General features: G+C 44.6%; 2 protein-coding genes and 1 pseudogene across 4 annotated transcripts; 1 reads left to right on the forward strand and 2 right to left on the reverse strand.

Annotated features, from left to right (window-relative positions):
• Positions 1 to 1457: 1457 nt before the first annotated feature.
• LOC311108007 (magnesium transporter NIPA2-like) lies at positions 1458 to 9582 on the reverse strand. 2 transcript variants are annotated; one of them, XM_084150644.1, is made up of 6 exons: positions 9297 to 9582; positions 4818 to 4956; positions 4612 to 4668; positions 4122 to 4212; positions 3678 to 3838; positions 1458 to 3300 (listed from the first exon to the last, which is right to left on the reverse strand). In XM_084150644.1, the coding sequence occupies exons 2-6, from the start codon at positions 4954 to 4956 to the stop codon at positions 2636 to 2638; spliced, it is 1113 nt and encodes a 370-aa protein (XP_084006770.1). In that variant the 5' UTR covers positions 9297 to 9582; the 3' UTR covers positions 1458 to 2635. The 2 variants fall into 2 exon arrangements, with proteins under 2 accessions (XP_084006770.1, XP_084006771.1); XM_084150645.1 differs by having other exon boundaries at positions 1468 to 3300; positions 9285 to 9315.
• A 1104-nt stretch (positions 9583 to 10686) lies between these two features.
• Positions 10687 to 22098, forward strand: mars2 (methionyl-tRNA synthetase 2, mitochondrial). Its single transcript, XM_084150255.1, has 3 exons — positions 10687 to 11319; positions 20099 to 20433; positions 20836 to 22098. The coding sequence occupies exons 1-3, from the start codon at positions 11016 to 11018 to the stop codon at positions 22027 to 22029; spliced, it is 1833 nt and encodes a 610-aa protein (XP_084006381.1). The 5' UTR covers positions 10687 to 11015; the 3' UTR covers positions 22030 to 22098.
• A 421-nt stretch (positions 22099 to 22519) lies between these two features.
• Positions 22520 to 25823, reverse strand: LOC311107231 (annotated as a pseudogene). The gene is made up of 2 exons: positions 25709 to 25823; positions 22520 to 23621 (listed from the first exon to the last, which is right to left on the reverse strand). The product of its transcript is annotated as an uncharacterized misc_RNA (transcript).
• Positions 25824 to 26744: the final 921 nt, after the last annotated feature.

The raw sequence follows: 26744 nt of genomic DNA on the forward strand, positions 1-26744 counted from the left end.
TTTCATATTTATTTTCTATGTCTAGCCACTGAAATGCATAGTAAAAAGAAATACCCTTTATCAACTGAAAATGTAGATGTTCCTTCATGAAATTATTGAGAAAGAAAAGTAGCCAACCTTGCAGCGTCTGAGCCTCAGTATCTCAGAGAAACATATTTGCACATAATGACAACATGGATAACGTTGATAAAGCTAAATAACAACAATTTTGGGTGACTTCATTTATGTAGCATGTCCCCATATCCAATGGAATTTACTGTTCTTAGCGGCGCACTTTCTGATTGGTCCAGCACTCTTCCGTTTCCTGTGATGCGCCTAGCCTATTCACACACGTGAAGGTCAGGAACTGTAGTCAATCGTTTACAATTATCTAATAATTGTACATTTCTCTCTAATTTATAAGCGATTTGTGCATGAACATGGAAAACCAAGGAGCAACAGCAGACCCTCAGCTTCAGCAATTCATCGAAATCGAGTCCCAAAAACAAAGGTTTCAGCAGTTAGTCCATCAGATGACTGAAGTGTGTTGGGTAAGAAACGCTTCTGCAATGACAACTAGCTAGCTACTTGGACATCTGGCGATCAAGTGAATGAATGCATAAAAATTGACACAGTTAGCCAATGATACAATGGGCATGTAGACTTAATTATTGTACTAGCTAGATTGTTTAGTAGCTAAAGTTAGCTAGCTGGTAATGCCAGTTGTTTTGTGGCCCAGCGTAGGTGGCTAAGTGCAAACGTTTGCTGCATTTAGCTCGCTAGCTACTGTAACTACGCTCCTGTATTAATCTCCTACATAATCAACCACCTGTAGGGTACTCGCCTAAAATAGTGTTTAATGTGAACAAATTACTCATGCACGATGCAATGTCCTCCACGCCATGCAATGACATGTGATCCAGCCAATGATCGAGCACCTGTCTGCTCTGGTTCCTTACAGGAGAAATGCATGGATAAACCTGGGCCCAAGCTGGACTCCCGGACAGAGATCTGCTTTGTGAACTGTGTAGAGCGTTTCATTGACACGAGCCAATTCATCCTGAACAGACTCGAACAAACACAGAGGAGTAAGGGCTCCTTCTCAGAATCCATGTCTGAATAGTCTAGCAACAACCTCCACTGGATAGACTGACAAGAGAAGACACTGAACAGCCAATCAAGATATTTTACAGCAATGACAGCTTTCTATATGGTGCAATGAGAACACTGTCCAATAACCAGGGTGGGGAAGAAACAAGTCGTTTTGATAAGTGCCTCGGTTTTGCACCTTGTATCATGTCACATAGCCAAGTCTTGGCCAATTTCTCTCACCTAGTGGGACACGAGATTAAGTGCAGTAATGTCAATTCTGGTTGGTCGCTAGCTAATGTCTTCATATTGATGTTTCTTAAACTGTGTAGTAAATTGAATTAGAGCCTGTTGCATGTCAATCATAACAAACTGAGATGGGAGATCTTCATTAGTATGCTTTAATAACAATCTTACCCAGCTGTTGAGGTTGTGTCCTGGGGCAGAGGAAAAGGGCCTAAAATCTGGGACATTCAATTTGCCACCGCCTCGGAAAGCCACTGGAACTCACTGCATTGAGTAACAAGTCAGAGTACGAACAATGTCTTGTTGGGAAAAGGGCACGATCTATGGCTGAAATAAGTGTTCAATTGTATATATGCAATAAACAAATGTTATATTGCCTGCTTTGTCATCATTGGGCTTTAGAATAGTGTGGTCCAAGTATTAGGGTCTTGCTGCATAAAAGGTAATTGTTTATTCACATACTAAAAGAATAAGCAGTATGTTATAAATCAATGATTAAGAAACACTAAGTTAGTTTGGCACATGCAGTAGTAGGAATGCATTTCAAAAGGGGCTATGTCAAGGAAAGTGCCTCAGTTAATACTGATGATATTCATAAACATGATCAATGAAAAATACAATTGAGGTATTACATTACAGTAACTTGTCACTCAGATTGTTCAACATTCACAATCAGTAACTTTGAAAGATGATTGAACCCAAGTACACAAAAGGTAAAAGCTGCAGTGCCTTGACTCACAATAGATTTTCTGGCATTTTAAGGCAAATGAACACAGGAATAAGACAAATAGGCCTATCAATAAGTTACAGTTCAGACAGTGAAAAACAGAAGGGACTAGTCGCTTCATATCAAAACTTGATCTTAAAACTAAAATCAGTACATTCAATTTCATCACACTGTCCATGATTAGATATTTTAAGTGTGTACGTACACCAGTTTTTTTTATACAGTAGAAACCATTCAGAGAAAGGGGAAACCTGTAGGACTAATACTTTCAACCAGTTGAATGGTTTAGGTGTACCATGAGTAAAACCATGTTGGACTTCGCTAATCGCTAGACACAATGTACATCTGTTGGTATAGAAATGCAGTGTGCTCACTGGATTGCAGTGCATGACAGTTAAAGGCAAGCTGTCCTTCCAGTGGTTATTGCATTGTAAGAATCTCCAACTCAATACATATTTAGTAAACATATTTTCCACTCGTCTACGCAGGTGTGTAAATATCAAATAAACAGAGAAATGTAAAACTTGGCAATGGGATATTGAAATCTAAACATTTGGCCTTTGTGCTAAGTAGGGTTTGAATTGATCCCAAGTGCTAAGTGGTGACAAAGCTATTGTTCCTCCTCATTGAGCCCTCCGGCGAGTAGCTTCCCTTTGAGCTCCCCTCTCTGGCCAGCTTCGCCTCCCCTGGCCCCTCCGCCTGGCTCTCCTGGCTGGGCAGGGCCACGTAGGGCTGCTGGCCCCAGAGGGACCCCTGAGGCCCCTTCCTCAGGTACAGTGGCAGCGAGTCCCAGCTGAATGTAAGATCTTTAAACGCATGGAGGAGGAAGATACCCAGGATGATTGTGAGGAACCCACTGACGGTCCCCACAACTCCGTCCGTGCTCATGCTCAGCCACTCCTTGAAGAGGATGGCCGAACACGCCATTACGGAGGTGGTGAAGAACACGTAATAGATGGGCGTGACGATGGACGTGTTGAAAATGTCCAAGGCTTTATTGAGATAGCTGATCTGGATGCTGACGCAGATCACCAGGCAGATGAGTAGACACCAGAACAGGGGTTCCTTTAGGACGGCGGTGCCGGCGAACAGCTCCTTGATGCCGATGCCCAGGCCCTTGACGCAGGACACCGACAGGGAGCCAATCACGGAGCAGATCAGGATGTAAACCAGCACGTTCTTCTGGCCATAGCGCGGGGCGACCAGGAAGATGAGGATCAGGCTGCTCGCCACAACAGACACGGCGAACGCGATGAATCCTGGGAGAGATCACAGTCGGAACGTTTGAATCAGTACATTCTGAGAGCATGACGCAATAGTTGAGAGTCTTGCATTTTTACGTATTAACAAGCCAATTATTTTTTGGATCAGTGGCTCTGAACAGCAGCTGAGGGATTCAGCATAGGTCAGTATGTGAGACATTGGTATGATTGTAGTAATATGTTTCTCAAATTCTAATCTTAGTTTATAGCATGCTGGTCAAAAAACATCAGTGCATACAAGGGGATTGGCCTAAAGAAGGCACTGCATATATTTTTTAACCTTAAATCACATAATGAGTACTTATTTGGGATGCAAGATGATATTATAGAAAAGTGTTTGTGTATATGTGGACCCATGATGTCAGTTACAGTACCTGGGTCTTGGAGCTTCTCAGCCATGGCAGTAAGGGAGGCAACCTCCTCCTCCTGAGGGGCGTGGATGACCATGACAGTGGAACCCAGGATGCACAGCAAGCAGCCCATCTTCCCGTGAACATTCAACCGCTCATTCAGGAAGTATGAGGACAGCACAGCACTGCAGGAAGCAGGCAAAATAAGTTGATCTAGTCAAAATGAACAGATTTGTTGTAGTAGCGGTCTTCATTTTAATGTCATTACATTGTTAGAAGGCATGCAATAAGACTGACTGAATTTAGGCCCAAATATGTGTTAGGAAAACATCCTAGAACTAGCTCTTTGCAAATGGATTATTACATTTTGAAACAGAATGTCACCTCACCCCTATCTTAACAGTTCATGAGATGAGGAACTCCGTACCTATCAAAGCACAAGCCGAAGTTCAGTAATCAGACATTTACCTCACAAGAACGCTCATTGCTCCCAGTGGTGTCACCAATGTGGCAGGGGCAAAAGCGTAAGCGGCAAAGTTAGCTGCTTCCCCAGCTCCCACTGAAACACAGAAACCAGCATTAGTATGCAACAATGACATGGGACTATGCACATGATACTGTAAATGTAGGGGGAGGCGAGTTTTCATTACTATTCTCTCATTCAACCTACATGTGCAAATGTGATCTGAGGAATGTGTACTTCAAAAGATTTCCATAGGACAGTGTGGGTCGTTGCATCATCACAAAAGACTACCAGCAAAAATACCAAACCCACAACAGCCTCCTCCCTTTCTCTTTGAAAACAAAGACCACATTGTTAAACAGAGAAAGGTCAATGAGGACTGTTACTACAGGGTTTACCCTACTGTACCATATGCTAAAGTTCAGTAAGGGCAAATTGTTATTTTAATATAAAGAACAATTGTGATCAGGTGACAAAAGATTTGTCTACACTTACTTGCTATGAGTCCTGCCCACCACAGCCATTCTTTGAGGTAAGCATATCCCCCCTGACCTAATAAATACAATGTATGATCATACAGATAGGGCATACTATACTAACAATACAAAAAAGTGATTATTAAAGTTTTATTCAGTAAGCATACTTTCAACGGCCCAACGTAGCTAAAGTTAAGATGTAGTTATGTATGGTGGTGGTAATACCTGCTCGCATAAACCCCTTACTGGCCAATCGCAAAAGACCTTTCTTCTTCAGGATGAAGCTTCCTCCAATGAAGATGCTCGAGCTCATGGCAAGAGAGAGGCCAATGTAGAAGTCGGTGCGGTTTGGTCCGATATCCATCTGAAAATCACCACCAGATTTTTGGACTAGTAATAATAATAAAAGAGTGGCAGATTTTGAAAGGTTCTGGATGGCGGTTCTCTAACCATGTCTACTACTGTTAATGTCTATTAACCTAAACACTTAACTAACCCTAAAGACAAACCATGTATTCGTTGTTTGCCGACGACAACAGTGGTAGGCCTGATCACCGACAATGAGACAGCCTATAGGGGAGGTCAGAGACCTGGCCGTGTGGTGCCAGGATAACAACCTCTCCCTCAACGTGATCAAGACACAGGAGATGATTGTGGACTACAGGAAAAAGAAGAGGACCGAGCACGCCCCCATTCTCATCGACGGGGCTGTAGTGGAGCAGGTTGAGAGCGTCAAGTTCCATGGTGTCCACGTCACCAACAAACTATCATGGTCCAAACACACCAAGACAGTCGTGAAGAGGGCACGACAAAGCCTATTCCCACTCAGGAGACTGAAAAGATTTGGTATGGGTCCTCAGATCCTCAAAAAGTTCTACAGCTGCACCATCGAGAGCATCCTGACTGGTTGCAGCACCACCTGGTATGGCAACTGCTCGGCCTCCGACCGCAAGGCACTACAGAGGGTAGTGCGTACGGCCTAGTACATCACTGGGGCCAAGCTTCCTGCCATCCAGGACCACTACACCAGGCGGTGTCAGAGGAAGGCCCTAAAAATTGTCAAAGACTCCAGCCACCCTAGTCATAGACTGTTCTCTCTGCTACCGCACGGCAAACGGTACCGGAGCGCCAAGTGTAGGTCCAAAAGGCTTCTTAACAGGTAGCTTAGTGGGTAAGAGCGTTGTGCCAGTAACCGAAAGGTCGCTGGTTCTAATCCCCGAGCCGACTAGGTGAAAAATCTGTCTATGGGCCCTTAAGCAAGGCACTTAACCCTAATTGCTCCTGTAAGTCGCTCTGGATAAGAGCGTCTGCTAAATGACTAAAATGTAAATGTATAAGACTCCTGAACAGCTAATTAAATGGCTACCCGGACTATTTGCATTGTTTCCACCCCCTCCTTTATGCTGCTGCTACTCTGTTTATTATCTATGCCAGGGGTGTCAAACTCATTTTAGGTCAGGGGACACATGGAGGAAAATCTATTCCCAAGTGGGCCGGACCGGAAAAATCATGGTATATATAACTTAAAAACAACAACTTCAGATTGTTTTCTTTGTTTTAATACGATCAACATACAACATAAAGCTGGAGCCTGAGGACAGTGTGTCCAAAATAGTACAAGCACAACATCACTATTAATCATAAAACACCTCAAGTTATTTGAAAGTTCTGAGGACAAAGAACACACAAACACACAATGCCTCAGTGATTCACAGAAGTATATCACAGAACTATATCAGGGTGTCATTTCTCAGGCAAAAATGTAGATAAAAATAATGAAATCCTGTTCCCCAAACAAGTGCAAGAACCACAAAGTCAAGAATAGATTAAATATACAAATAAAATCAATTAAAAACAATAGCACATCAACATAAAAACATATAAACATAAATCTGAAAGCGTTGCTCAAACTCCCGTAACAGTCCCGTTATTTTATCTTTGAACCGCTTCATGTCTGCCACATGTTGGGTCGCGCACACATTTTTCAGACAGGGGAAGTGAGCTGCATCACCACCGGCAAGTTGCGTCTCCCACAATGACAGCTTCAACTTGAAAGAACGTATGCTGTCATAATACTGCGTGACAACTTTGTTGCGCCCTTGCAGCTGTTTGTTCAAGTTATTCAGGTGCTCTGTAACATCCACCATAAATGCAAGGTCCTGCATCCATTCTGCGGAATGAAATTCTAACACTGGTTTGCCCTTTTCTTCCATGAACTGTTCAATTTCTTCTCGTAAATCAAAGAAACGCCTCAGGACAGCACCTCGGTTTAACCATCTTACCTCAGTGTGGTATGGCAGGCCATAGATGTGGTCTCTCTCTCTGAGAAGGCTGTCAAACTGACGGTGATTCAGGCTTCTGGATCGGATGAAATTAACAGTTTGGATGACCACCTTCATGACGTTATCCATCTTTAATGACTTGCAACACAAAGCCTCCTGGAGCAAAATACAGTGAAAAGTCAAAAAATCACATCCTCCATTTGCAGATTGCACTTTCTCTCTGAACTTTGTCACAACGCCTGCTTTTTTCCCGATCATTGAGGGCGCACCATCTGTAGCCAGGCTGACAGCGCGGGACCAGTCCACTCCGACCCTGTCCAGCGCGCCGACGAGTGCGGTAAAAATATCAGCTGCTGTCGTTGTATCTGTCATCGGCACCAACTCCACGAACTCCTCGGTGACGGTCAATGTGTCATCAACTCCGCGGATGAAAATGGCCAGTTGTGCAACATCTGTAATGTCCGTGCTTTCATCAATTGCAACCGAAAACGCAATAAATGACTTTACTTTTTGCTTCAACTGGCTGTCCAAATCCACTGAAAGATCGGAAATCCTGTCTGCAACTGTGTTTCTTGTCAGGCTGATATTTGCAAAAGCCTGCCGCTTTTCAGGGCACACAATCTCCGCTGCCTTCATCATGCATGTTTTTACAAATTCACCCTCACTAAATGGTTTTGAAGCCACTGCGATTTCATTAGCAATGAGGTAGCTAGCTTTCACTGCAGCGTCACTGATGTCTCGGCTGTGAGTAAACACAGACTGCTGTTTCTTCAGACCCGCCAACAGTTCATTCACCTTCTCTCATCTCCGCTGTCCTTGAAAGTTGTCATATTTGTCGGCATGAAGACTCACATAGTGGCGACGAAGGTTATATTCTTTCAGCACTGCAACATGCTCTGAACACACCAAACATACAGCTTTCCCATTCAATTCCGTGAATAAATAGGATGACCATTTTTCTTGGAACACTGCACTCTGCGTCCACTTTTCTCTTTTTTGACAGAGACATATTGGGGCAATGAGGGTGCCAAAGCACATAATGTTAAAAGTAGAAGCCGTAATAAATATCGCGGGCAAAACAAAGTAGCTCATTGGCTGCACGTGCTTGACCTACTTGCTCTGCCCCGGTATAAACAGTTTGCTTGCTTAACACAATTGCTATTGCGCCATCCAGTGGACGCAATTGGAACAGCAGTTTATTTTATTGAAAAATTGCAGCGCATTTTTATACTTTACAAAATTATTATTATTATTATTATTTTCTTTCAAAATCATCTCGCGGGCCGGATTAAACCCGTTTGCGGGCCTGATCCGGCCCGCGGGCCGGACGTTTGACACCCCTGATCTATGCATAGTCACTTTACCTCTACCTACATGTACATATTACCTCAATTACCTCGACTAACCAGTGCCCCCGCACATTGACTCTGTGCCGGTACCCCCTGTATATAGCCTCACTACTGTTATTTTACTGCTGCTCTTTAATTACTTGTTATTTTTTAATTATCAATTTTTTTACTTAACACTTATTTTTCTTAAAACTGCATTTTTGGTTAAGGGCTTGTAAGTAAGCATTTCACTGTAAGGTCTACACCGGTTGTATTCGGCGCATGTGACAAATACAATTTGATTTGTTCAATGCAGCAGCCCTGACACTAGGGTTTGCAAAACATGTGAGGAATGGGGCTGGAGAAATGCAACCATTCTCAAATTTGTAGATGCAGCTATGGATGCTGACAGTCCATTTGATCAACATAGGCATATTTAGAAGCCCAAGTGTTTGGGTTTGTAAACAAAAACGTAACTTTGTACTAATAATGTCTGAAGTTAAACAACCTTGAGTTATGATGATAAACAGTAATATGCTCATGAGGATCTATAAGTTATTAAAGAAGCAATGCCTATGGAGATTGATTGAAGTTCCAGTAAGTAATCACCACTTAGCTTTTACAGTTCAATTCGGGCTGTTGACTTCAGCCTTAATCTTTGTTTCAGCTGCTAGTCTTATTTTTGCCAGCTAGCTAGCTAACTTTTTAATCACGTGACGATGTCTACTAACGTTACACATTTGATAAGATTGATGCGGTGAGATAGCATTGGCAGACATATCTCCTGCCTAAATGATCTGAATAACGTAATTGTTTTAGCTGTAATTACTCATTATGAACGGAGGTCATAAGATGTAGCTGGTAGTAATAACTTGACAGGCAAAGCACAGTAACGGGGCCATTAGCCTAGCTAGCCAGCTACCTAACGTTAGCCAGCTAACTTTTGAAGTAAGCAAGCCAGCAGGAGAGAAAAGTTTCTACAACACAGAATTATATAACTGACTTGCCATTCTATTTTCTTGTTTGCACACAACATTCACGTGAACACAAAACGCTAATGTAGCACACATCCTAAAACGTACTTTTGAGCTCACCTTTGCTTTCAACCCATCCAATCTGAAGAGAAGCAGCTGACTGCTGGAGTCCGCCCAGAATAGATACTTCCTCGTGCAGTGTCAGTGAGCGTGTCAAATATAATTATATAGCTATATTTTTTTCATACAATATCTGGCCAACGTTAACGAACTCGCCACAATAATTTTTCATTTACATCAACTGACTTTATAAAAACGCAAATTAACAAGCAAATGGGAGTTTATGTGGGAAATATCAGCGACAGAAATGTCCGAGTCCTACCCCATTTGAAGTTCACATTTAAAATGGTTAAAGTAAGGGTAACATCGTTTCCCAAACTCGGTCCTCAGGACCCCAAGAGGTACACATTTTGGTTTTTGCCCTAATAATACACAGCTGATTCAAATGATCAAAGCTTGATGATTAGTTCATTATTTTAATCAGCTGTGTTGCGCTAGGGCAAAAAACAAAATGTGCACCGAGTTTGGGAAACCCTTGGTTAGGAAGGGTTAAGGTTAGGGCAAATATTGTTTATAACTAACCCAAGATAGACTACAGCCTGTCGTTTCCAATGGGAGCAAATTAATCATAGTGGGCAGAACAAGCAAGGAGGTGGGCAGAGCCAAGCACGAGCATTTGCGCGTTCTGGTATGTATTTGCATATTTCCGTCAGGGAATGTGAAGTGCGCGTGTGCAATAACTCAATTCTCCCTTGCACTCCTTCTAAACAACGCAATTTTTGGAGACTTTGGCAAAGGGTCAAGTCTACAAAACTTAGTCCACTTTTTTCGTAACATATTCTAGTTTTGGAAACAGAAAACTGTATTGAGATCAAATGTTTCATCGATGAGAAAATTATTTACATTTTAGTCATTTAGCAGACGTTCTTATCCAGAGCGACTTACAGTTAGTGAGTGCATACATTATTTTTTTCATACTGGCCCCCCGTGGGAATCGAACCCACAACCCTGGCGTTGCAAACGCCATGCTCTACCAACTGAGCTACATCCCTGGGCACAGAAAATTATCAGAATGTCGGCCAAAATCCATCTCGCTCCAATCTTCACCCACTACCGGCCACTGGGCTTCCTCTCATCACCATATTTGGTAGTGCGTGGAAACGCCAAGGCTTCACATTAACACATCTGTGGTTAGGGTTTCGTCCGAAGAATCCCGAATAGCACTCGTTTTGGGTGGAGATTTCTCTTACCAATGGAATGGTTAAAAATGAGCTAACCCGGGGCACCGGGCCATGCAAAACGAATTCGCCCAATGTCACGTGTGTCTTCTCCTGCTGATCGGATTGGTTGCTCCCTGTAGAAAGGGGCGGTGTAATGATTTAGTTGAGCACTGTGATTGGATTAATTCGAAATTACGTTGAAACAACCGGAAGAAGACCTAACCTTGACAGGGAAACAGACGTGCATTTCTTGAAGATCTATAAAGTGGAGTCCTCTACGGAATTATATTTTAAAAACAAAGAATTACCAGGATTACTCAAAATACTAAAATAACTTATTGACATATTTCTGGTGTCGTTACTTTTCTCTACGACTCATGGGCTTTTAGAAATGAACGACACAGGGTGAGGATATCACTGTTTGCCATTTACTATGGACCACAATATCACTGCGGAGTTGGTAACGTTAGTCATATGATCCTTCATAACCTCATAGTTATGTCACTCATAACCTCACAGTCATAGTTTGTGGACAGTGTCAACATTTGCCTGTTGTCCCATGATGAAGACGTACCTCTCCATAATCAGAAACTGTAAGGTTGCACAGAGATGGTCATTCAGCCATGCTACAAGATGTGCACTTTCTCCATCACCATCATTCTCCTCAAAATGGAATTGCAAAATGCTCATGGTGAGACGCATGGGCACGGATATCCCCACGGAAGATCGGACCTATTACATCACCACCCCTATCTTCTATGTGAATGCTGCCCCTCATATTGGACACCTGTACTCGGCTGTTACAGCTGACTACCTGCACAGATACAAGCTTCTACAGGGGTTCAACTCCAGGTTTGCCACAGGTGAGTGAAAAACACATGAGAATCAATGTGGATTGATTGACATTGTGATAATATTGTAGTTACCCTAGTTTATAAGCCATTTATGACCTCCCCCATGTGAAATATTCCTATTGAAGCAGTGGACTTCCTGACGGGCCGACCGCAGGTGGTGAGGGTAGGCAACAGCACCTCCGCCACAATGATCCTCAACACGGCGGCCCGCCAGGTGCTTAGCCACCTCCTGTACTCCCTGTTTATCCATGACTGCTACACACGACTCCAACTCAATCATAAAGTTTACTGACGACACGACAGTGGTAGGCCTGATTACCAACAACAACGAGACCGCCTACAGGGAGAAGGTGAGGGCCCTGGCGGAGTGGTGCCAGGAAAATAACCTCTTCCTCAACGTAAAAACAACAACAAAGGAGCTGATCGTGGACTTCTTGAGACAAAGGAGGGAGTACGCCCCCATCCACATCGACGGGGCCGCAGTGGAGAGGGTCAAAAGCTTTAGGTTTCTTGGCGTGCACATCACTTAAGACCTGAAATGTTCCCAACACCGAAACCGTGGTGAAGGCGCAACAGCGCCTCAACCTCAGGTGGCTGAAGAAATTCAACATGGCCCCTAAGACCCTCATGAATTACTACAGATGCACCATTGAGCGCATTCTGTTGGGCTGCATCACCGCCTGGTACGGCAACCGCAACGCCCTCAACCGCAGGGCTCTCCAGAGGGTGGTGTGGTCAGCCCAACGCATCTCCGGGGGCACACTGCCTGCCCTCCAGGACATTTACAGCACTCGGTGTCAACGGAAGGCCAAGAAGATCATCAAGGACCTCAGCCACCGAGCCACGGCCTGTTCACCCCGCTACCATCTAGAAGGCGGAGACAGTACAGGTGCATCAAAGCCGGGACCAAAAGACTGAAAAACAGTTTCTATCTCCAGATCTCTATCAGACAGTTGAACAGCCATCATGCCATCTCCTGTAGTAGGAGACAAAGATAGACTCACTCACACAAAACACACAAACAAGCTCACACACACACACACCTTTATACTGTATATATACATACACACACAGACTCCTGTACTCACATATACACTCACACACACGCATATGCCCATACTCAGAAACCCATGCACATTGGTGGTGTGCGGGTCAGCTGTTTGTTCACCCGCACCAGCCCGCAATTGCTAACAACCCATCCACAACCGCCGACTATATGTGATAAAGTGAAAATCTGAGGCCCGTACCCGACCCTAACCGTGTAGGCTATAGTCAGAGACGACAGAAAGATTTTTTGACAGGGGGTGCAGGATGTTTTTGTTTAGATCATTTAGATACGTTTCTGCTCATAATTTCATTTTTTTTGGTAGGCTATTTGTTAGTCATCTTGTCTATAATTAGATACATGGAATTCTGTTCGGTCATGTTGCCCTCATGGACCTCGCTAATATTTTCTAATTTAAAAAAATTATATCTACAGTTGAAGTCGGAAGTTTACATACACTTAGGTTGGCGTCATTAAAACTCGTTTTTCAACCACTCCGAAACATTAGCAAACTATAGTTTTGGCAAGTCGGTTAGGACAGATACTTTGTGCATGACACAAGTAATTTTTCCAACAATTGTTTACAGACAGATTATTTCACTTATAATTCACTGTATCACAATTCCAGTGGGTCAGAAGTTTACATACACTAAGTTGACTGTGCCTTTAAACAGCTTGGAAAATTCCTGAAAATGATGTCATGGCTTTAGAAGCTTCTGATAGGCTAATTGACATCATTTGAGTCAATTGGAGGTGTACCTGTGGATGTATTTCAAGGCCTACCTTCAAACTTTTTGGAGAAATGTCCTCTGGTCTGATGAAACAAAAATAGAACTGTTTGGCCTAATGACCATTGTTATGTTTGGAGGAAAAAGCGGGGTCTTGCAAGCAGAAGAACACCATCCCAACCGTGAAGCACGGGGGTGGCAGCATCATGCTGTGGGGGTGCTTTGCTGCAGGAGGGACTGGTGCACTTCACAAAATAGATGGCATCATGAGGAAGGAAAATGATGTGGATATATTGAAGCAACATCTCAAGACATCAGTCAGGAAGTTAAAGCATGGTCGCAAATGGGTCTTCCAAATGGACAATGACCCCAAGCATACTTCCAAAGTTGTGGCAAAATGGCTTAAGGACAACAAAGTCAAGGTATAGGCGTGGCCATCACAAAGCCCTGACCTCAATCCTATAGAACATTTGTGGGCAGAACTGAAAAAGTGTGTGCGAGCAAGGAGGCCTACAAACCTGACTCAGCTACACCAGCTCTGTCAGGAGGAATGGGCCAAAATTCATCCAACTTATTGTGGGAAGCTTGTGGAAGGCTACCCAAAACATTTGACCCAAGTTAAACAAATGTAAAGGCAATGCTACCAAATACTAATTGAGTGTATGTGAACTTCTGACCCACTGGGAATGTGATGAAAGAAATAAAAGCTGAAATAAATAATTCTCTCTACTATTATTCTGAGTGTCTCCTGAGTGGCGCAGTGGTCTAAGGCGCCGCATCGCAGTGCTAACTGTGCCACTAGAGATCCTGGTTCGAATCCAGGCTCTGTCGCAGCCGGCCGCGACCGGGAGACTCATGGGCGGCGCACAATTGGCCCAGCGTCGTCCAGGGTAGGGGAGGGAATGGCCGGCAGGGATGTAGCTCAGTTGATAGAGCATGGCGTTTGCAACGCCAGGGTTGTGGGTTCGATTCCCACGGGGGGCCAGTATAAAAAAAAAAATATATATATATATGTATTCACTAACTGTAAGTCGCTCTGGATAAGAGCGTCTGCTAAATGACTAAAATGTAAATGTAAATTCTGACATTTCACATTCTTAAAATAAAGTCGTGATCCTAACTGACCTAAGACAGGGAATCTTTACTAGGATTAAATGTCAGGAATTGTGAAAAACTGAGTTTAAATGTATTTGGCTAAGGTGTATGTAAACTGCTGACTTCAACTGTATGTATCTCTATATATACTGGTTGCTAAAATCCTACATTATTAGCTCAATTTCAGTTTATGTGAGAAAACAAGCACTTAATAGTGTAGGGAATCATTGTACCATCTTAATCGCTGTGAAATATTATTTCAATAACAAAAAATATAGTTTTTACAGCTGTTTGAAGCAGGTGGACCAAAACCAACTTTAGTTTTGGTCCACCAGCTTCAAACAGCTGTAAAAATGATATTTTTCAGCGATTTTGAGCGAACAGTGTAGAATTTTAGCAACCAGGAAATGACAAAGCGACACAGAACAGATTTCCCAGTTTGACAACAGATGCCGCTCCTAAGGGAGAAATCATAACACTGGCGGGAGTACTGTGAAAAATTGTGAAACACTATCATTCCACTATTAGCGGCAGATATATTATAGACATTTTCAGAAATTACAATGCAAAAATTCAAAACAAAAATTCTGTGTAGCACTTTTAATATAGAATCGTATGTAGTATTCTAATTCATGTGAATGTGATAATACGATAATCTGTGTACTCCATTGATGTCTGTTTGTGCGGCGCTTGATTAGTAATGCCTAGGAATACAAACTCTATGTAATTTGAGTGTTTAATTGAGTACCACAGTATGTCATATTACCCATAAAACCTAGCGGTCAAACAGGCAAATGGTTCCAATTGTTATTCCAACATTAATTTTTCCCATAGGGGATTTTAGAAACACTTAAAATAAGGGTTGTGTTTCGTGTAGGCATACCCTGGCGTGACGTTTTGATAACAATGTAAATCTCTCTCGGACAAGGTGACTTTTAGCAATATATTTGATTTCCAGGTGTTTGATGCCATTCCATTTGCTCCGTTCCGGCCATTATTATGAGCCGTCCTCCCCTCAGAAACCTCCACTGGTATTATGTCACCTCCACTGTGGGCTCTATAGTCACATGTACAGGGTTGCAGGTGTGTTTGCAGGGTACAGTGAAAATCTTAGGCTCCGAGCAGGACTAAGTGAAATATAATAATAAATGCTAATAAATAAAAAATACAATAGAAATAGCACTATATACATCATAACTGTAGCAGTGATGAATAAATACATGTCCATTGGGGTGGAGGCAGAGTAAAGACTGTTGAGTAATGACAACAGTAGGAGCAGCATGACCATTGAGGGGGTGTATGGACCAAGTTAAATAAAAACATTAAAATGATGATCAAAAAAATGCTATAATATGTGAATGTCCCTAATGGAATGTCCCTAGGGGGAGCAGCAGGTAAGGTAAGAAAATAGATCTATGTAAAGAGATGATTTTATGCAATTCATCATTACAACTGACTGAACAGTCGCTGATGCTCCGTGTCAGCGTGAATCATTTCTCATATTTCCCTCCTTTCAGGGGTATAACATTACAATTGTATAGCTAATAGGCTGTGTGTTTGTAGATGGACTGAGGTTAATTAAGCTACAGCAGCAAAGGTGATAATGGCTGGGGTCATTTTTGCTTATTTTTGCTGTTTTTGAAAATTACGACCTCACGAAAACTCAAACCCTAATACGGCCCTGGTTGCCCTAGAAGACTGAATAAACTCTTGCTCACCAGAATAATGTCATAAATAATAGAATGAATGCTCCAATCTAGTTGACATCAGTAACGTTTTCTGTCATCTCTGTTCTAAGACGTTTAGGTACCGTGGAGAAAATGCAATAACTCTACAAGAAAACTTGAGGATTTTCTGTGCAAAATTTCCAAATGACATCAGTTTGACCGGTTGTAAGGAAATAGAAAGCTGTGAAAACGACCCACCATGTTTATGATAAGATTTCAGTTCGGCTTGGATGCATATTTTATGTGGTTGAAATACTATCAGCTTTTATGATGCTGATAAAGATGGCACCTCTACAGACGGTCCCTAACTGTGCATTCTCTCAAAATGCTGAAATAAATTATATTTTTCCTCTCCTGTTCCCCAGTTAAAATATACCTTTGCTGTATTATTTTTACAGCAAGAAATGTTTAATTCTGCAGGAGTTAATATTAAGACTATGAGAGAGGTTATAGACCTAGTCAGGTCAGTGTCCAGATTTCAGTTTCCATTTAACCCATCTGAACAGTAGGCTACAGTTCCCTTGAATTGCCATAGCCTATTTGAAGTCCCCGTCTTGTGACTGTCAAATGTGTATGTATAGCGCCTCATAATAACATAGGCACTGCTTTCATCCTTTTCTGGCCCTCCATTCTCTTTATTTTCAACTCTCCATTTTGCAGCTTTTCTCTTATTGAATAAAACTCAGACATTATCCTTTTTGAGTCAGTGGATCAAGGTTGACTTTTCTGCCCGTTCCCAAAAAGCGTTTGGCGATTGGCATGTAAGCTATTTGCCGTGCATAAAGTTAGCATTTTGGACACCAAAAGTACAGTGCATTCGGAAAGTATTCAGACCCCTTGACTTTTTCACATTTTGTTACGTTACAGCCTTATTCTAAAAATGATTAAATAAAAATGTTTCCTCATCAATCTACAAACAATACCCCATAATGACAAAGCGAAAAGAGGTTCTTAGACATTTTTGCAAATGCATTACGAATAGAAAAAATACCTTATTTACATAAGTATTCAGACCCTTTGCTATGAGACTCGAAATTGAGCTCAGGTGCATCCTGTTTCCATTGATCATCCTTGATGTTTCTACTACTTGATTGGAGTCCACCTGCGGTAAATTCAAATGATTGGGCATGATTTGGAAAGGCACACACCTGTCTATATAAGGTCCCACAGTTGACAGTGCATGTCAGAGCAAAAACCAAGCCATGAGGTCGAAGGAATTGTCCGTAGAGCTCTGAGATAGGATTGTGTCGAGGCACAGATCTGGGGAAGGGTACCAAAACATGTCTGCAGCATTGAAGAGCCCCAAGAACACAGTGGCCTCCATCATTCTTAAATGGAAGAAGTTTGGAATCGCCAATACTTTTCCTAGAGCTGGCAGCCTGGCCAAACTGCGCAATCGGGGGAGAAGGGCCTTGGTCAGGGAGGTGACCATGAACCCGATGGTCACTCTGACAGAGCTCCAGAGTTCCTCTGTGGAGATGGGAGAACCTTCTAGAAGGACAACTATCTCTGCAGCACTCCACCAATCAGGCCTTTATGGTAGAGTGGCCAGACGGAAGCCAATCTTCAGTAAAAGGCACATGACAGCCCGCTTGGAGTTTGCCAAAAGGCACCTAAAGGACTCTCAGACCATGAGAAACAAGATTCTCTGGTCTGATGAAACCAAGATTGAACTCTTTGGCCTGAATGCCAAGCGTCACATCTGGAGGAAACCTGGCACCATCCCTACGGTCAAGCATGGTGGTGGCAGCGTCATGCTGTGGGGATGTTTTTCAGCAGCAGGGACTGGGAGACTAGTCAGGATCAAGGGAAAGATGAACGGAGCAAAGTACAGCGAGATCCTTGATGAAAACCTGCTCCAGAGCGCTCAGAACCTCAGACTGGGGCGAAGGTTCACCTTCCAACAGGCCAACGACCCTAAGCATACAGCCAAGACAACGCAGGAGTGGCTTCGGGACAAGTCTCTGAATATCCTTGAGTGGCCCAGCCGGAGCCCGGACTTGAACCCGATCGAACATCTCTGGAGAGACCTGAAAATAGCTGTGCAACGACGCTCCCCATCCAACCTGACAGAGCTTGAGAGGATCTGCAGAGAAGAATGGGAGAAACTCCCCAAATACAGGTGTGCTAAGCTTGTAAGGTCATACCCAAGAAGACTCGAGGCTGTAATCGCTGCCAAAGGTGCTTCAACAAAGTACTAAGTAAATGTAATATTTATGTTTTTTTATTTTGAAAACATTTGCAAAAAATTCTAAAAACCTGTTTTTGCTTTGTCATTATGGGGTATTGTGTGTAGATTGATAAGATTTAAAACAAAATTAATCCATTTTAGAATAAGGCTGTAACGTAACAAAATGTGGAAAAAAAGTCAAGGGGTCTGAATACTTTCCGACGGCACTGTACATTATTTTCCAATGGAACGCTGCGTTTGCCTTGGTGCGCGTTCTCTGTGGTGTATACGTTGGATTTACCGAGCGTATGCGTTAGACGGCATGACAGAAATGGTAGCAGAAGATTGTTATTCTTCACATAGCTCATTCTAATATCTCTACTACTGTACATTTAGTTACTGTTTATTTATACACTGGATTCTCGACATAGCTCCCTGTAATATTAACTGCTGTACATATCATTTTACATTTACATCATTTAGCAGACGCTCTTATCCAGAACGACTTACAAATTGGTGCATTCAACTTAGGATAGCCAGTGGGACAACCACTTTTTTTTTTCTTGTGGGGGGTGGGGGGGTAGAAGGATTACTTTATACTATTCCAGGTATTCCTTAAAGAGGTAGGGTTTCAAGTGTCTCCGGAAGGTGGTCAGTGACTCCGCTGTCCTGGTGTCGTGGGGGAGCTTGTTCCACCATTGGGGTGCCAGAGCAGCAAATAGCTTTGACTGGGCTGAGCGGGAACTGTGCTTCCGTAGAGGTAGGGGAGCTAGCAGGCCAGAGGTGGATGAACGCAGTGCCCTCGTTTGGGTGTAGGGTCTGATCAGAGCCTGAAGGTAAGGTGCCGCTGTTCCCCTCACAGCTCTGTAGGCAAGCACCATGGTCTTGTAGTAGATTCGAGCCTCAACTGGAAGCCAGTGGAGTGTGCAGAGGAGCGGGGTGACATGAGAGAACTTGGGAAGGTCGAACACCAGACGGGCTGCAGCGTTCTGGATAAGTTGTAGGGGTTTAATGGCACAGGCAGGGAGCCCAGCCAACAGCGAGTTGTAGTAATCCAGACGGGAGATGACAAGTGCCTGGATTAGGACCTGTGCCGCTTTCTGTGTAGATTCTCGCCACGCCACCTGGTAGGAGCGACCTGTCAGGTAGGACGCAATCCAAGAGTGAGCAGCGCCGGAGATGCCCAACTCGGAGAGGGTGGAGAGGAGGATCTGATGGTTCACAGTATCAAAGGCAGCGGATAGGTCTAGAAGGATAAGAGCAGAGGAGAGAGAGTTAGCTTTAGCAGTGCGGAGAGCCTCCGTGACACAGAGAAGAGCAGTCTCAGTTGAATGACCAGTCTTGAAACCTGACTGGTTTGGATCAAGAAGGTCATTCTGAGAGAGATAGCAGGAGAGTTGGCTAGAGACGGCACGCTCAAGAGTTTTGGAGAGAAAAGAAAGAAGGGATACTGGTCTGTAGTTGTTGACATCGGAGGGATCGAGTGTAGGTTTTTTGAGGAGGGGTGCAACTTTCACTCTCTTGAAGACGGAAGGGACATGGCCAGCGGTCAAGGATGAGTTGATGAGCGAGGTGAGGTAAGGGAGAAGGTCTCCGGAAATGGTCTGGAGAAGAGAGGAGGGGATAGGGTCAAGCGGGCAGGTTGTTGGGCGGCCGGCCGTCACAAGTCGCAAGATTTCATCTGGAGAGAGAGGGGAGAAAGAAGTCAATCTTGTTGGTGTATATTTGCATAGATTGCATTTGGATTGCTGATACAATGTTAGTTGGGTTGTTAACTGGATTCATTCTGACATTCGTGATTTCTTGTTTCTAGTTTTTTATTATTATTTGTGTACTTGTTTGACATTTTGCACCACTGTTAAGAGCTAGTAACACAAGCATTTCGCTGCACCCGCTATAACATCTGCTAAACTGTGATTTGATTTACCTTAGGGCCAGGTGACCCGAGTACGAGACTCACCCCCTCCATTCACAATATCTTTATTTTTATTTTTTATATCTAAATAACATCTTTGCATTTCAGGTACAGATGAGCACGGCCTCAAAATCCAACAGGCTGCTGATGCTGCCGGACAGGATCCTCTAAGTTTCTGCACTAAAGTATCTGAGGGATTCAAACACCTCTTCGAGAGCTTTCACATCTCATACACAGACTACATCCGTACCACTGAGGAGAGACACCGCTGTGCAGTGGAGCACTTCTGGACCGTGCTTCAGAGTAAAGGCTTCATCTATAAGGGGAGTTATGAAGGCTGGTACTCCACGCAAGACGAGAGCTTCCTCACGCCATCACAGGTGGGCGATGCCAAGGATTCATCAGGGAAGGAGATCAAGATCTCTCTGGAGAGCGGCCACAAGGTAGGCTGAAGGATGACTTTAACAGTTGCTAGCATCATAACAAGGTTTACTACTACATCTCATCATTGATTCATGTCATTTTCCCATACTGAATGTTGTTCCTTGGTGTGGCCATGTAGCCTAACGCTTCTCTTTCTAGCATAAGAAATGTAATAACTATTAGGATGGTGAGTTAAAATGTAGAAGGTGTATCTGTGCTCAAAAGGTGATGTTTCTGAAGTAACACCTACACAAAATCTGAAAGAGAACAGAAAAAATTATATCCATCCGTCATGTATCAGATAAATTCAGGTCCAGTCACTCAAGTAGGTTTTAATTATTTAAAAAAAACTTTATTTACTACTCTAGTGCTCTTTATACATAGTTTTTCTCATAAAATATAATCTGGTTTGTCTTTTGCAGGTGGAGTGGATGAAGGAGGAGAACTACATGTTCCGTCTGTCTGAGTTCCGGTCCCGGCTGCAGGAATGGCTGGAGGGGAACCCCAGAGCGGTGCAGCCAGAACGGTTCCACCACGCCGTTCTCCAGTGGCTCCAGGAGGACCTCCCAGACCTCTCCGTCTCCCGCCAGAGAAGCCGCCTCCAGTGGGGCATTCCGGTTCCCAGTGACCTCGACCAGACAATCTACGTGTGGTTAGACGCCCTGGTCAACTACCTCACAGTGGCCGGTTACCCGGACACACACTCTCAATGGTGGAGTGCTGCCCATCATGTCGTGGGAAAGGACATTCTGAAATTCCACGCCATCTATTGGCCGGCATTCCTACTGGCTGCTGACTTGCCCCTCCCACAGACCATACATGTGCACTCTCATTGGACAGTGGGGGGGAAGAAAATGTCTAAAAGCTTGGGGAATGTGGTGGACCCGCTGGAGAGGTCTCAAAGGTTCACCACAGACGGTATGAGATACTTCCTCCTGCGCCAGGGGGTCCCAGACACAGACTGTAACTATGACGATGATAAAGTGGTCAAACTGCTCAATGCTGAGCTGACAGACTCGCTGGGTGGCCTTCTTAACCGCTGCACTGCCCCCTCTCTCAACCCAGATCAGGTCTACCCCCACTTCTGCACTGACTCCTTCCCCAGTCAACGGACCAAAGCACATGAGGGGAGGGCTGTGGATGAAGATTATCACATGCTGGACTCTGTACATGCACTACCAGCCGTGGTGGATCAGCACTACGAGAGTGTGCACGTGTACAAAGCTCTGGAGGCCATTAACGGGTGTGTGAGGCAGACCAACGGCTTTGTCCAGCGGCACACGCCATGGAAGTTGGACAGGGGGGATAGGAGAGACCAACTGTGGCTGGACACCATCCTCCACGTGTCCCTAGAGTGTCTGAGGATGTATGGGACACTCCTCCAGCCCATAGTGCCAGAGATAGCAGACAAACTTCTGTCCAGGCTGGGGGTGAAGCCAGAGGAGAGGAGCTGGGCTGCTCTGGACTTCCTGGTTAAATATCAGGGAAAGGACTGCCCCTTTGAGGGCAGAGCACTGGGTCCTGACACTGGAGTCCTGTTTAATCGTCTGGAGAGGCCAAATGCAGAGAAAGGAAAGCCCAAGAAAGCTAAGAAAGCTACTAAAGTGAAATCGTAAACATGGAAATTCAATTTTTTGTCTGTCCATGTAAAATGAGTTGAAATAAATGAGAGATTGAATATGTCACTAGTGTAATGCATTATTTTTCCTGCCTGTTTGAGCTTTCCTGACTGCTGCTTATGTTTACAATTGATCATTATTATATTCAATAGTGTTAATAATTTTTTGGGTTGTTGAGAGAAATGAAATTGTTCTACCTAAAACCACCAATTAACACAAGGTGGTAGGTGTAGTCATGGAAATAGACTAGGTCTACATGACAACACTGTTCAATAAGCCGTTTCATTTGAAGTAGTTTTATCAAGTCAAGTTTGTAGGTACAGAACTAACACTACTTTAAGAACTAAAAAGTACAAATAGGAAGTGTTCCATATGATTATTTTCTCTCCCACCTCCCATATAAAGACCATACAAGTTCAGTACAGTATTTCCTCTAACACGTTTCCTTTCACTGTTCTCTCCTCTATAGAATGACCATCAGCTGAGGTTAAAGTTCAATCTGAGTGACAGGAGAGAGAACCAATGGGCCAGAGTTTTCACCACCATCATAATAACCTGGGTAGAGAAATGGATAGAGTTTCTCAGTGAAGCTGCAGCCAGAAGAAGAGAAGATATGAGATCTGGCCTCCACAGCATAGAAGGAGACCTGTCCCTCCTCATAATCCACAAACACCCCAACCTTCTGGGGCTTCTCTTTTAGGGAGAGGGGCTAGTACAGGCCTGACACTCATTCCAGTTCATCAGTCCCACAGTCTAGTATACATTCTCAGGGCACAGTGCTATCCTCATTTTCCTATTGATGGACTCTGGCTACTCCTAAATACCACCTACTCTTTCCCTCCCCCACCAGTACCTCATATCAGAATCTCCCTGAGGAAAAGCCCTCCTTTCCCAGGACACAATGATTGGTATAAAACCTCTCTGGGTTGTTAGGGAGTTTATGTCTTGTCTCTAAAGACCTCACTTGTTTCCTGTCCTCAGACAGAATGAGATGTGGATGTGCTGTATCAGGGTCCAGAGTCACAGCCACAGCATACTGCTGCATCCTCTTCAGCTTAATATCAGGAAAACTCTCCATCTCTTTATTGAATTTCTCCTCAAGTTCAGAAAATGCTCTCCTTGCCATCTCCTCCAGCTGAGACAAAGCTCTCCTCAGGTTCCACTCAAACAGTTCCCTGTGAACACTGATCTCAGACCAGTCCTTGATGAGTGTCAGAGGGCACAGGGATGAGGAGCTCTGAAGGAGGTGGAGGTGGTCCTCACTATGTGAGAGCTGCTCCAGCTCAGTGCGTCTCCCCTGTAGCACAGTGATTTCCTGCTCCAGCTCTTTAATGAGCCCTCCAGCCTGCCTCTCTGCTGCTTTCTGCTTCTCCTCAATCACCTCAATGTAGTCAGCCTGGCTTCTCTCAATGAAGTGTCCCAGAGCAGTGAAGACCTGCACACTGTCTGATATCTCTCTCTCTGAGTCTCTCTGGCTGAGCTCTACTGAGTGTTTGATATCTTGAACCTTCTGCAGTCGCTCCTGGATCATCGTTGCACTTGTGCCTCTGTCTTCCCCAGCTGAGCCTTCCTCTCTCCAAACTCTTCCTCTAGAGGGACGGTGTGGTGAGTTTTAACTGACACATGCCTGGTCAGTCCTACAGAAGAGCTCCAGTAGTCTGTTGTGCTTCTTCCAGGGTCTCCACAGGGTCGATCAGTTTGTGTCTCTTCAAGGCTGGGGCTATCTGATGCGGCTGCAAGTGAGTCTCACAGAAAGAAGTCAGACAGTCCAGACAGGACTTCAGGGCTTTGAGATTCGCCCCAGTGCAGACATCACAGAACACTTCTCCAGGCACAGTAGGATGATGGTCTGAACCACTAATAGCTTTCACCTAAACTGACTTCCTGAACTTAACAGTCATCTCAGAAGTGAAAGTATTGACTAACAGATCTGGTCTACTAGAAAACGTTTTCTTACATACTGGACACTGGCACAGATCAGTAGTATTCCAGTATCTGCTGATACAGGCCTTGCAGAAGTTGTGTCCACATAGAAGAGAGACGGGCTCAGTGAACACATCCAGGCAGATAGAACACATGAACTGCTCTTCAGACAGGACAGTGTTGCAGGTAGCCATATCTAAAGAGACAAAGGTGGAATTATGAAACGATAAAGCTTTTCCTGATTCAGTTGACTCATATTGTTTGAGACTCAACATTTTGAATAAACAGATTGTTTTAGAGAAGTGTCATGCTGTGTTTTTACATCATTATAACTATCAATCTTGATATAAAGTTGTACTATTTCCTTCTAGTTTGCATTTCGGCCTTTAACGTAAAGCAGAATAGTTTTCCATAGGCTCACTATAGATAGATAGATAGATAGAGACAACAGGAAAACGTCTAATCATGGTTAGGCTAGGCTATGGGTTGTAAACTGTCCTTTCACACCTCTGGCCCTAGCCAAACCGATTGGTTGCTAAGGTCATGGTTGCCAGGGGCCTTATCACACCTTTGGGTCAGCCAATTACAGGCAGTGATCTTGAGTCCCAGATTCCCAATTCCTGCCTCCCCCTCTGTCTCCTTCAAGCAGTCACAGAGCAGCAAGCTCATCTCTGTCCTGCACATTAAACATCTGGACTCACATCTCTGGACATGTGTGACGGTGTGCATGTCCAAAATGAATATGTAACATGTATATAATTATTCCTTGTTGTTCTTTATAGTTTTTACTATTGCATTCTGCCTCTGTGTATATCATTGTTGTAATATGCGCAGGTGGCATAGCCATCTATACAGTCTTTTATTACCTTTATGCTATGGTATGTATAGTGTATTCATTCCCCCCGTTTTCTGTCCATTACAGAACCACTACCATTCCACTACCTTTTCATTCATGTGTGTGTCAATAAAGTATCCTAGTGTGTAACTCTGAGGTTGCCTTATTCCCCTCTTAGCGGTGGAGGTGCTAGCGGGTCAGATCAGCCCAAACGGAGTCGCACTCTTTCATGGTCCTTCGAGACAGATTTGTGACTTCCCTAGCACCACTATGGCAGCTTCTTGGGAACACACAGGGTACTTGACATACAGCCAGTCTGCAATCTACGGGAGGGATCGGTGGACCCATTACAAAATATATTTTAAACTTCAGTCATTTAGAGCTCTTATCCAGAGCGACTTACAGGAGCAATTATGGTTAAGTGCCTTGCTCAAGGGCACATCAACATATTTTTTACCTAGTCAGCTCGGGGATTCGAACCAGCAACCTTTTGGTTACTGGCCCAATGCTCTTAACCGCTAGGCTACCTGCCGCCCTGGCCCCCTCCTCGGCCCCAGCAACATTGCTGAGCGCATTTGGTGGAGGGACTGAGCATGGACGTACCGCCTCTGCCACTTGGCTAGGGAAGTCTGCACCTACAGAAGTGCCAGCCCACCTTGGTCCTGCAGCATCGCCAGCAGGGGACGTCAGATATATCGCCTACCATCACCCTGTCTCCTCCCCATTGCCACGTGGTGAACTGCAACAAGCGGACATGTGGAAGCAGGAGTGCAAGATGATGTTCATGTCATTCCTACAGTAGCGCTATCCTGGCTGTTACACCTGGCTTCCTAGTGCCTAGTGTCGGTGGCAGCCTGCAGGGAGGTTCTGCCGCCTCCCAGACTCTATATAACAGAGCAGGGATCTCTTCCGCCACACCCAGCACCACAGATCCTGCCGTTTTACTGCCTGCCTGTGGCCCAGCGACCGCCAGGATGACAGACAGTCCGGTCGCCTTCTGAGCCGGCCCAGCGATCTCCGGGACTAGAACCATTCCGGTCGCCACCAGTGCTCGAGCCAGCACTTCAGCTGACAACGGAGACAGCACCACAGCTGGTGCCTCAGTCAGTACCCCCGCCTAGCACAGGGCCGTAGGCCCCTTTACTAGGCCAGTAGCAGCCAGAACACCTGCTGACCCAGTGCTATCTATCCCGCAGACGCCTGCCTGCTACTAACCCTGATGAACTGTCCTGCCCTGGTTTCGTCTGGGGTCCCAGCTGCAGCCCCCAGTCCACGACTCACACCATGTCCTGAGGGCCCATCCTCTCCTGACCAAGCTACCACCCTGGGTCCCAGTGTGGAAGTCTGTGAAACCCCTGTCCAACCAGCACCGCCCGACCCAGCACCAGTCTTGTCCTGCGGCCGCTGGACTCCTCGGACCTACCACCACTGATTCCTGGCCCGGCCTTAACCCACCGGGGTCTGCTCCAGACCCTCCTCTGGTTCCTGCAATGGGGGGGACAGCCCGCTTCGGTTGGGGAACCACCGCCGCCGAGACTGTTCTCCTCTGCTGGGGCACAGCCCGCCTCTGTGGGGGAACCACCACCGCACCTGCTCTTCTCTGCTGGGGAAAGGCCCACAAGCGGTGTGAACGGGCCCTTAACACTCCTCCACCCCCTCTCTTCGGAGGGCAACATTATTGCTCTTTATTTGATCAAGGCCAGGGTTCAATCACAGGTATGTGGTCGCAGTCGACAAGCGCACCTGCCTTTAAAATTCGCCTTTTAAAGGCATTTTCCCTGATGTTCGCGGAGATCGCATTCACACTAATTGCTGCAGATGTCGGCACAAGTGTAAAATACCTTTAAAAGTCAAGTGCAGTGCGCTTGACGAAAATATATATTTGATGGAATCCTGGCCCAAGTTACAATAGAGTTTAAAATAGATATTTGATGGAATCCTAGCCCAAGTTACA

The sequence above is a fragment of the Coregonus lavaretus genome (assembly GCF_964263955.1).
Source record: "Coregonus lavaretus genome assembly, chromosome: 32".
Taxonomy (NCBI): domain Eukaryota; kingdom Metazoa; phylum Chordata; class Actinopteri; order Salmoniformes; family Salmonidae; genus Coregonus; species Coregonus lavaretus.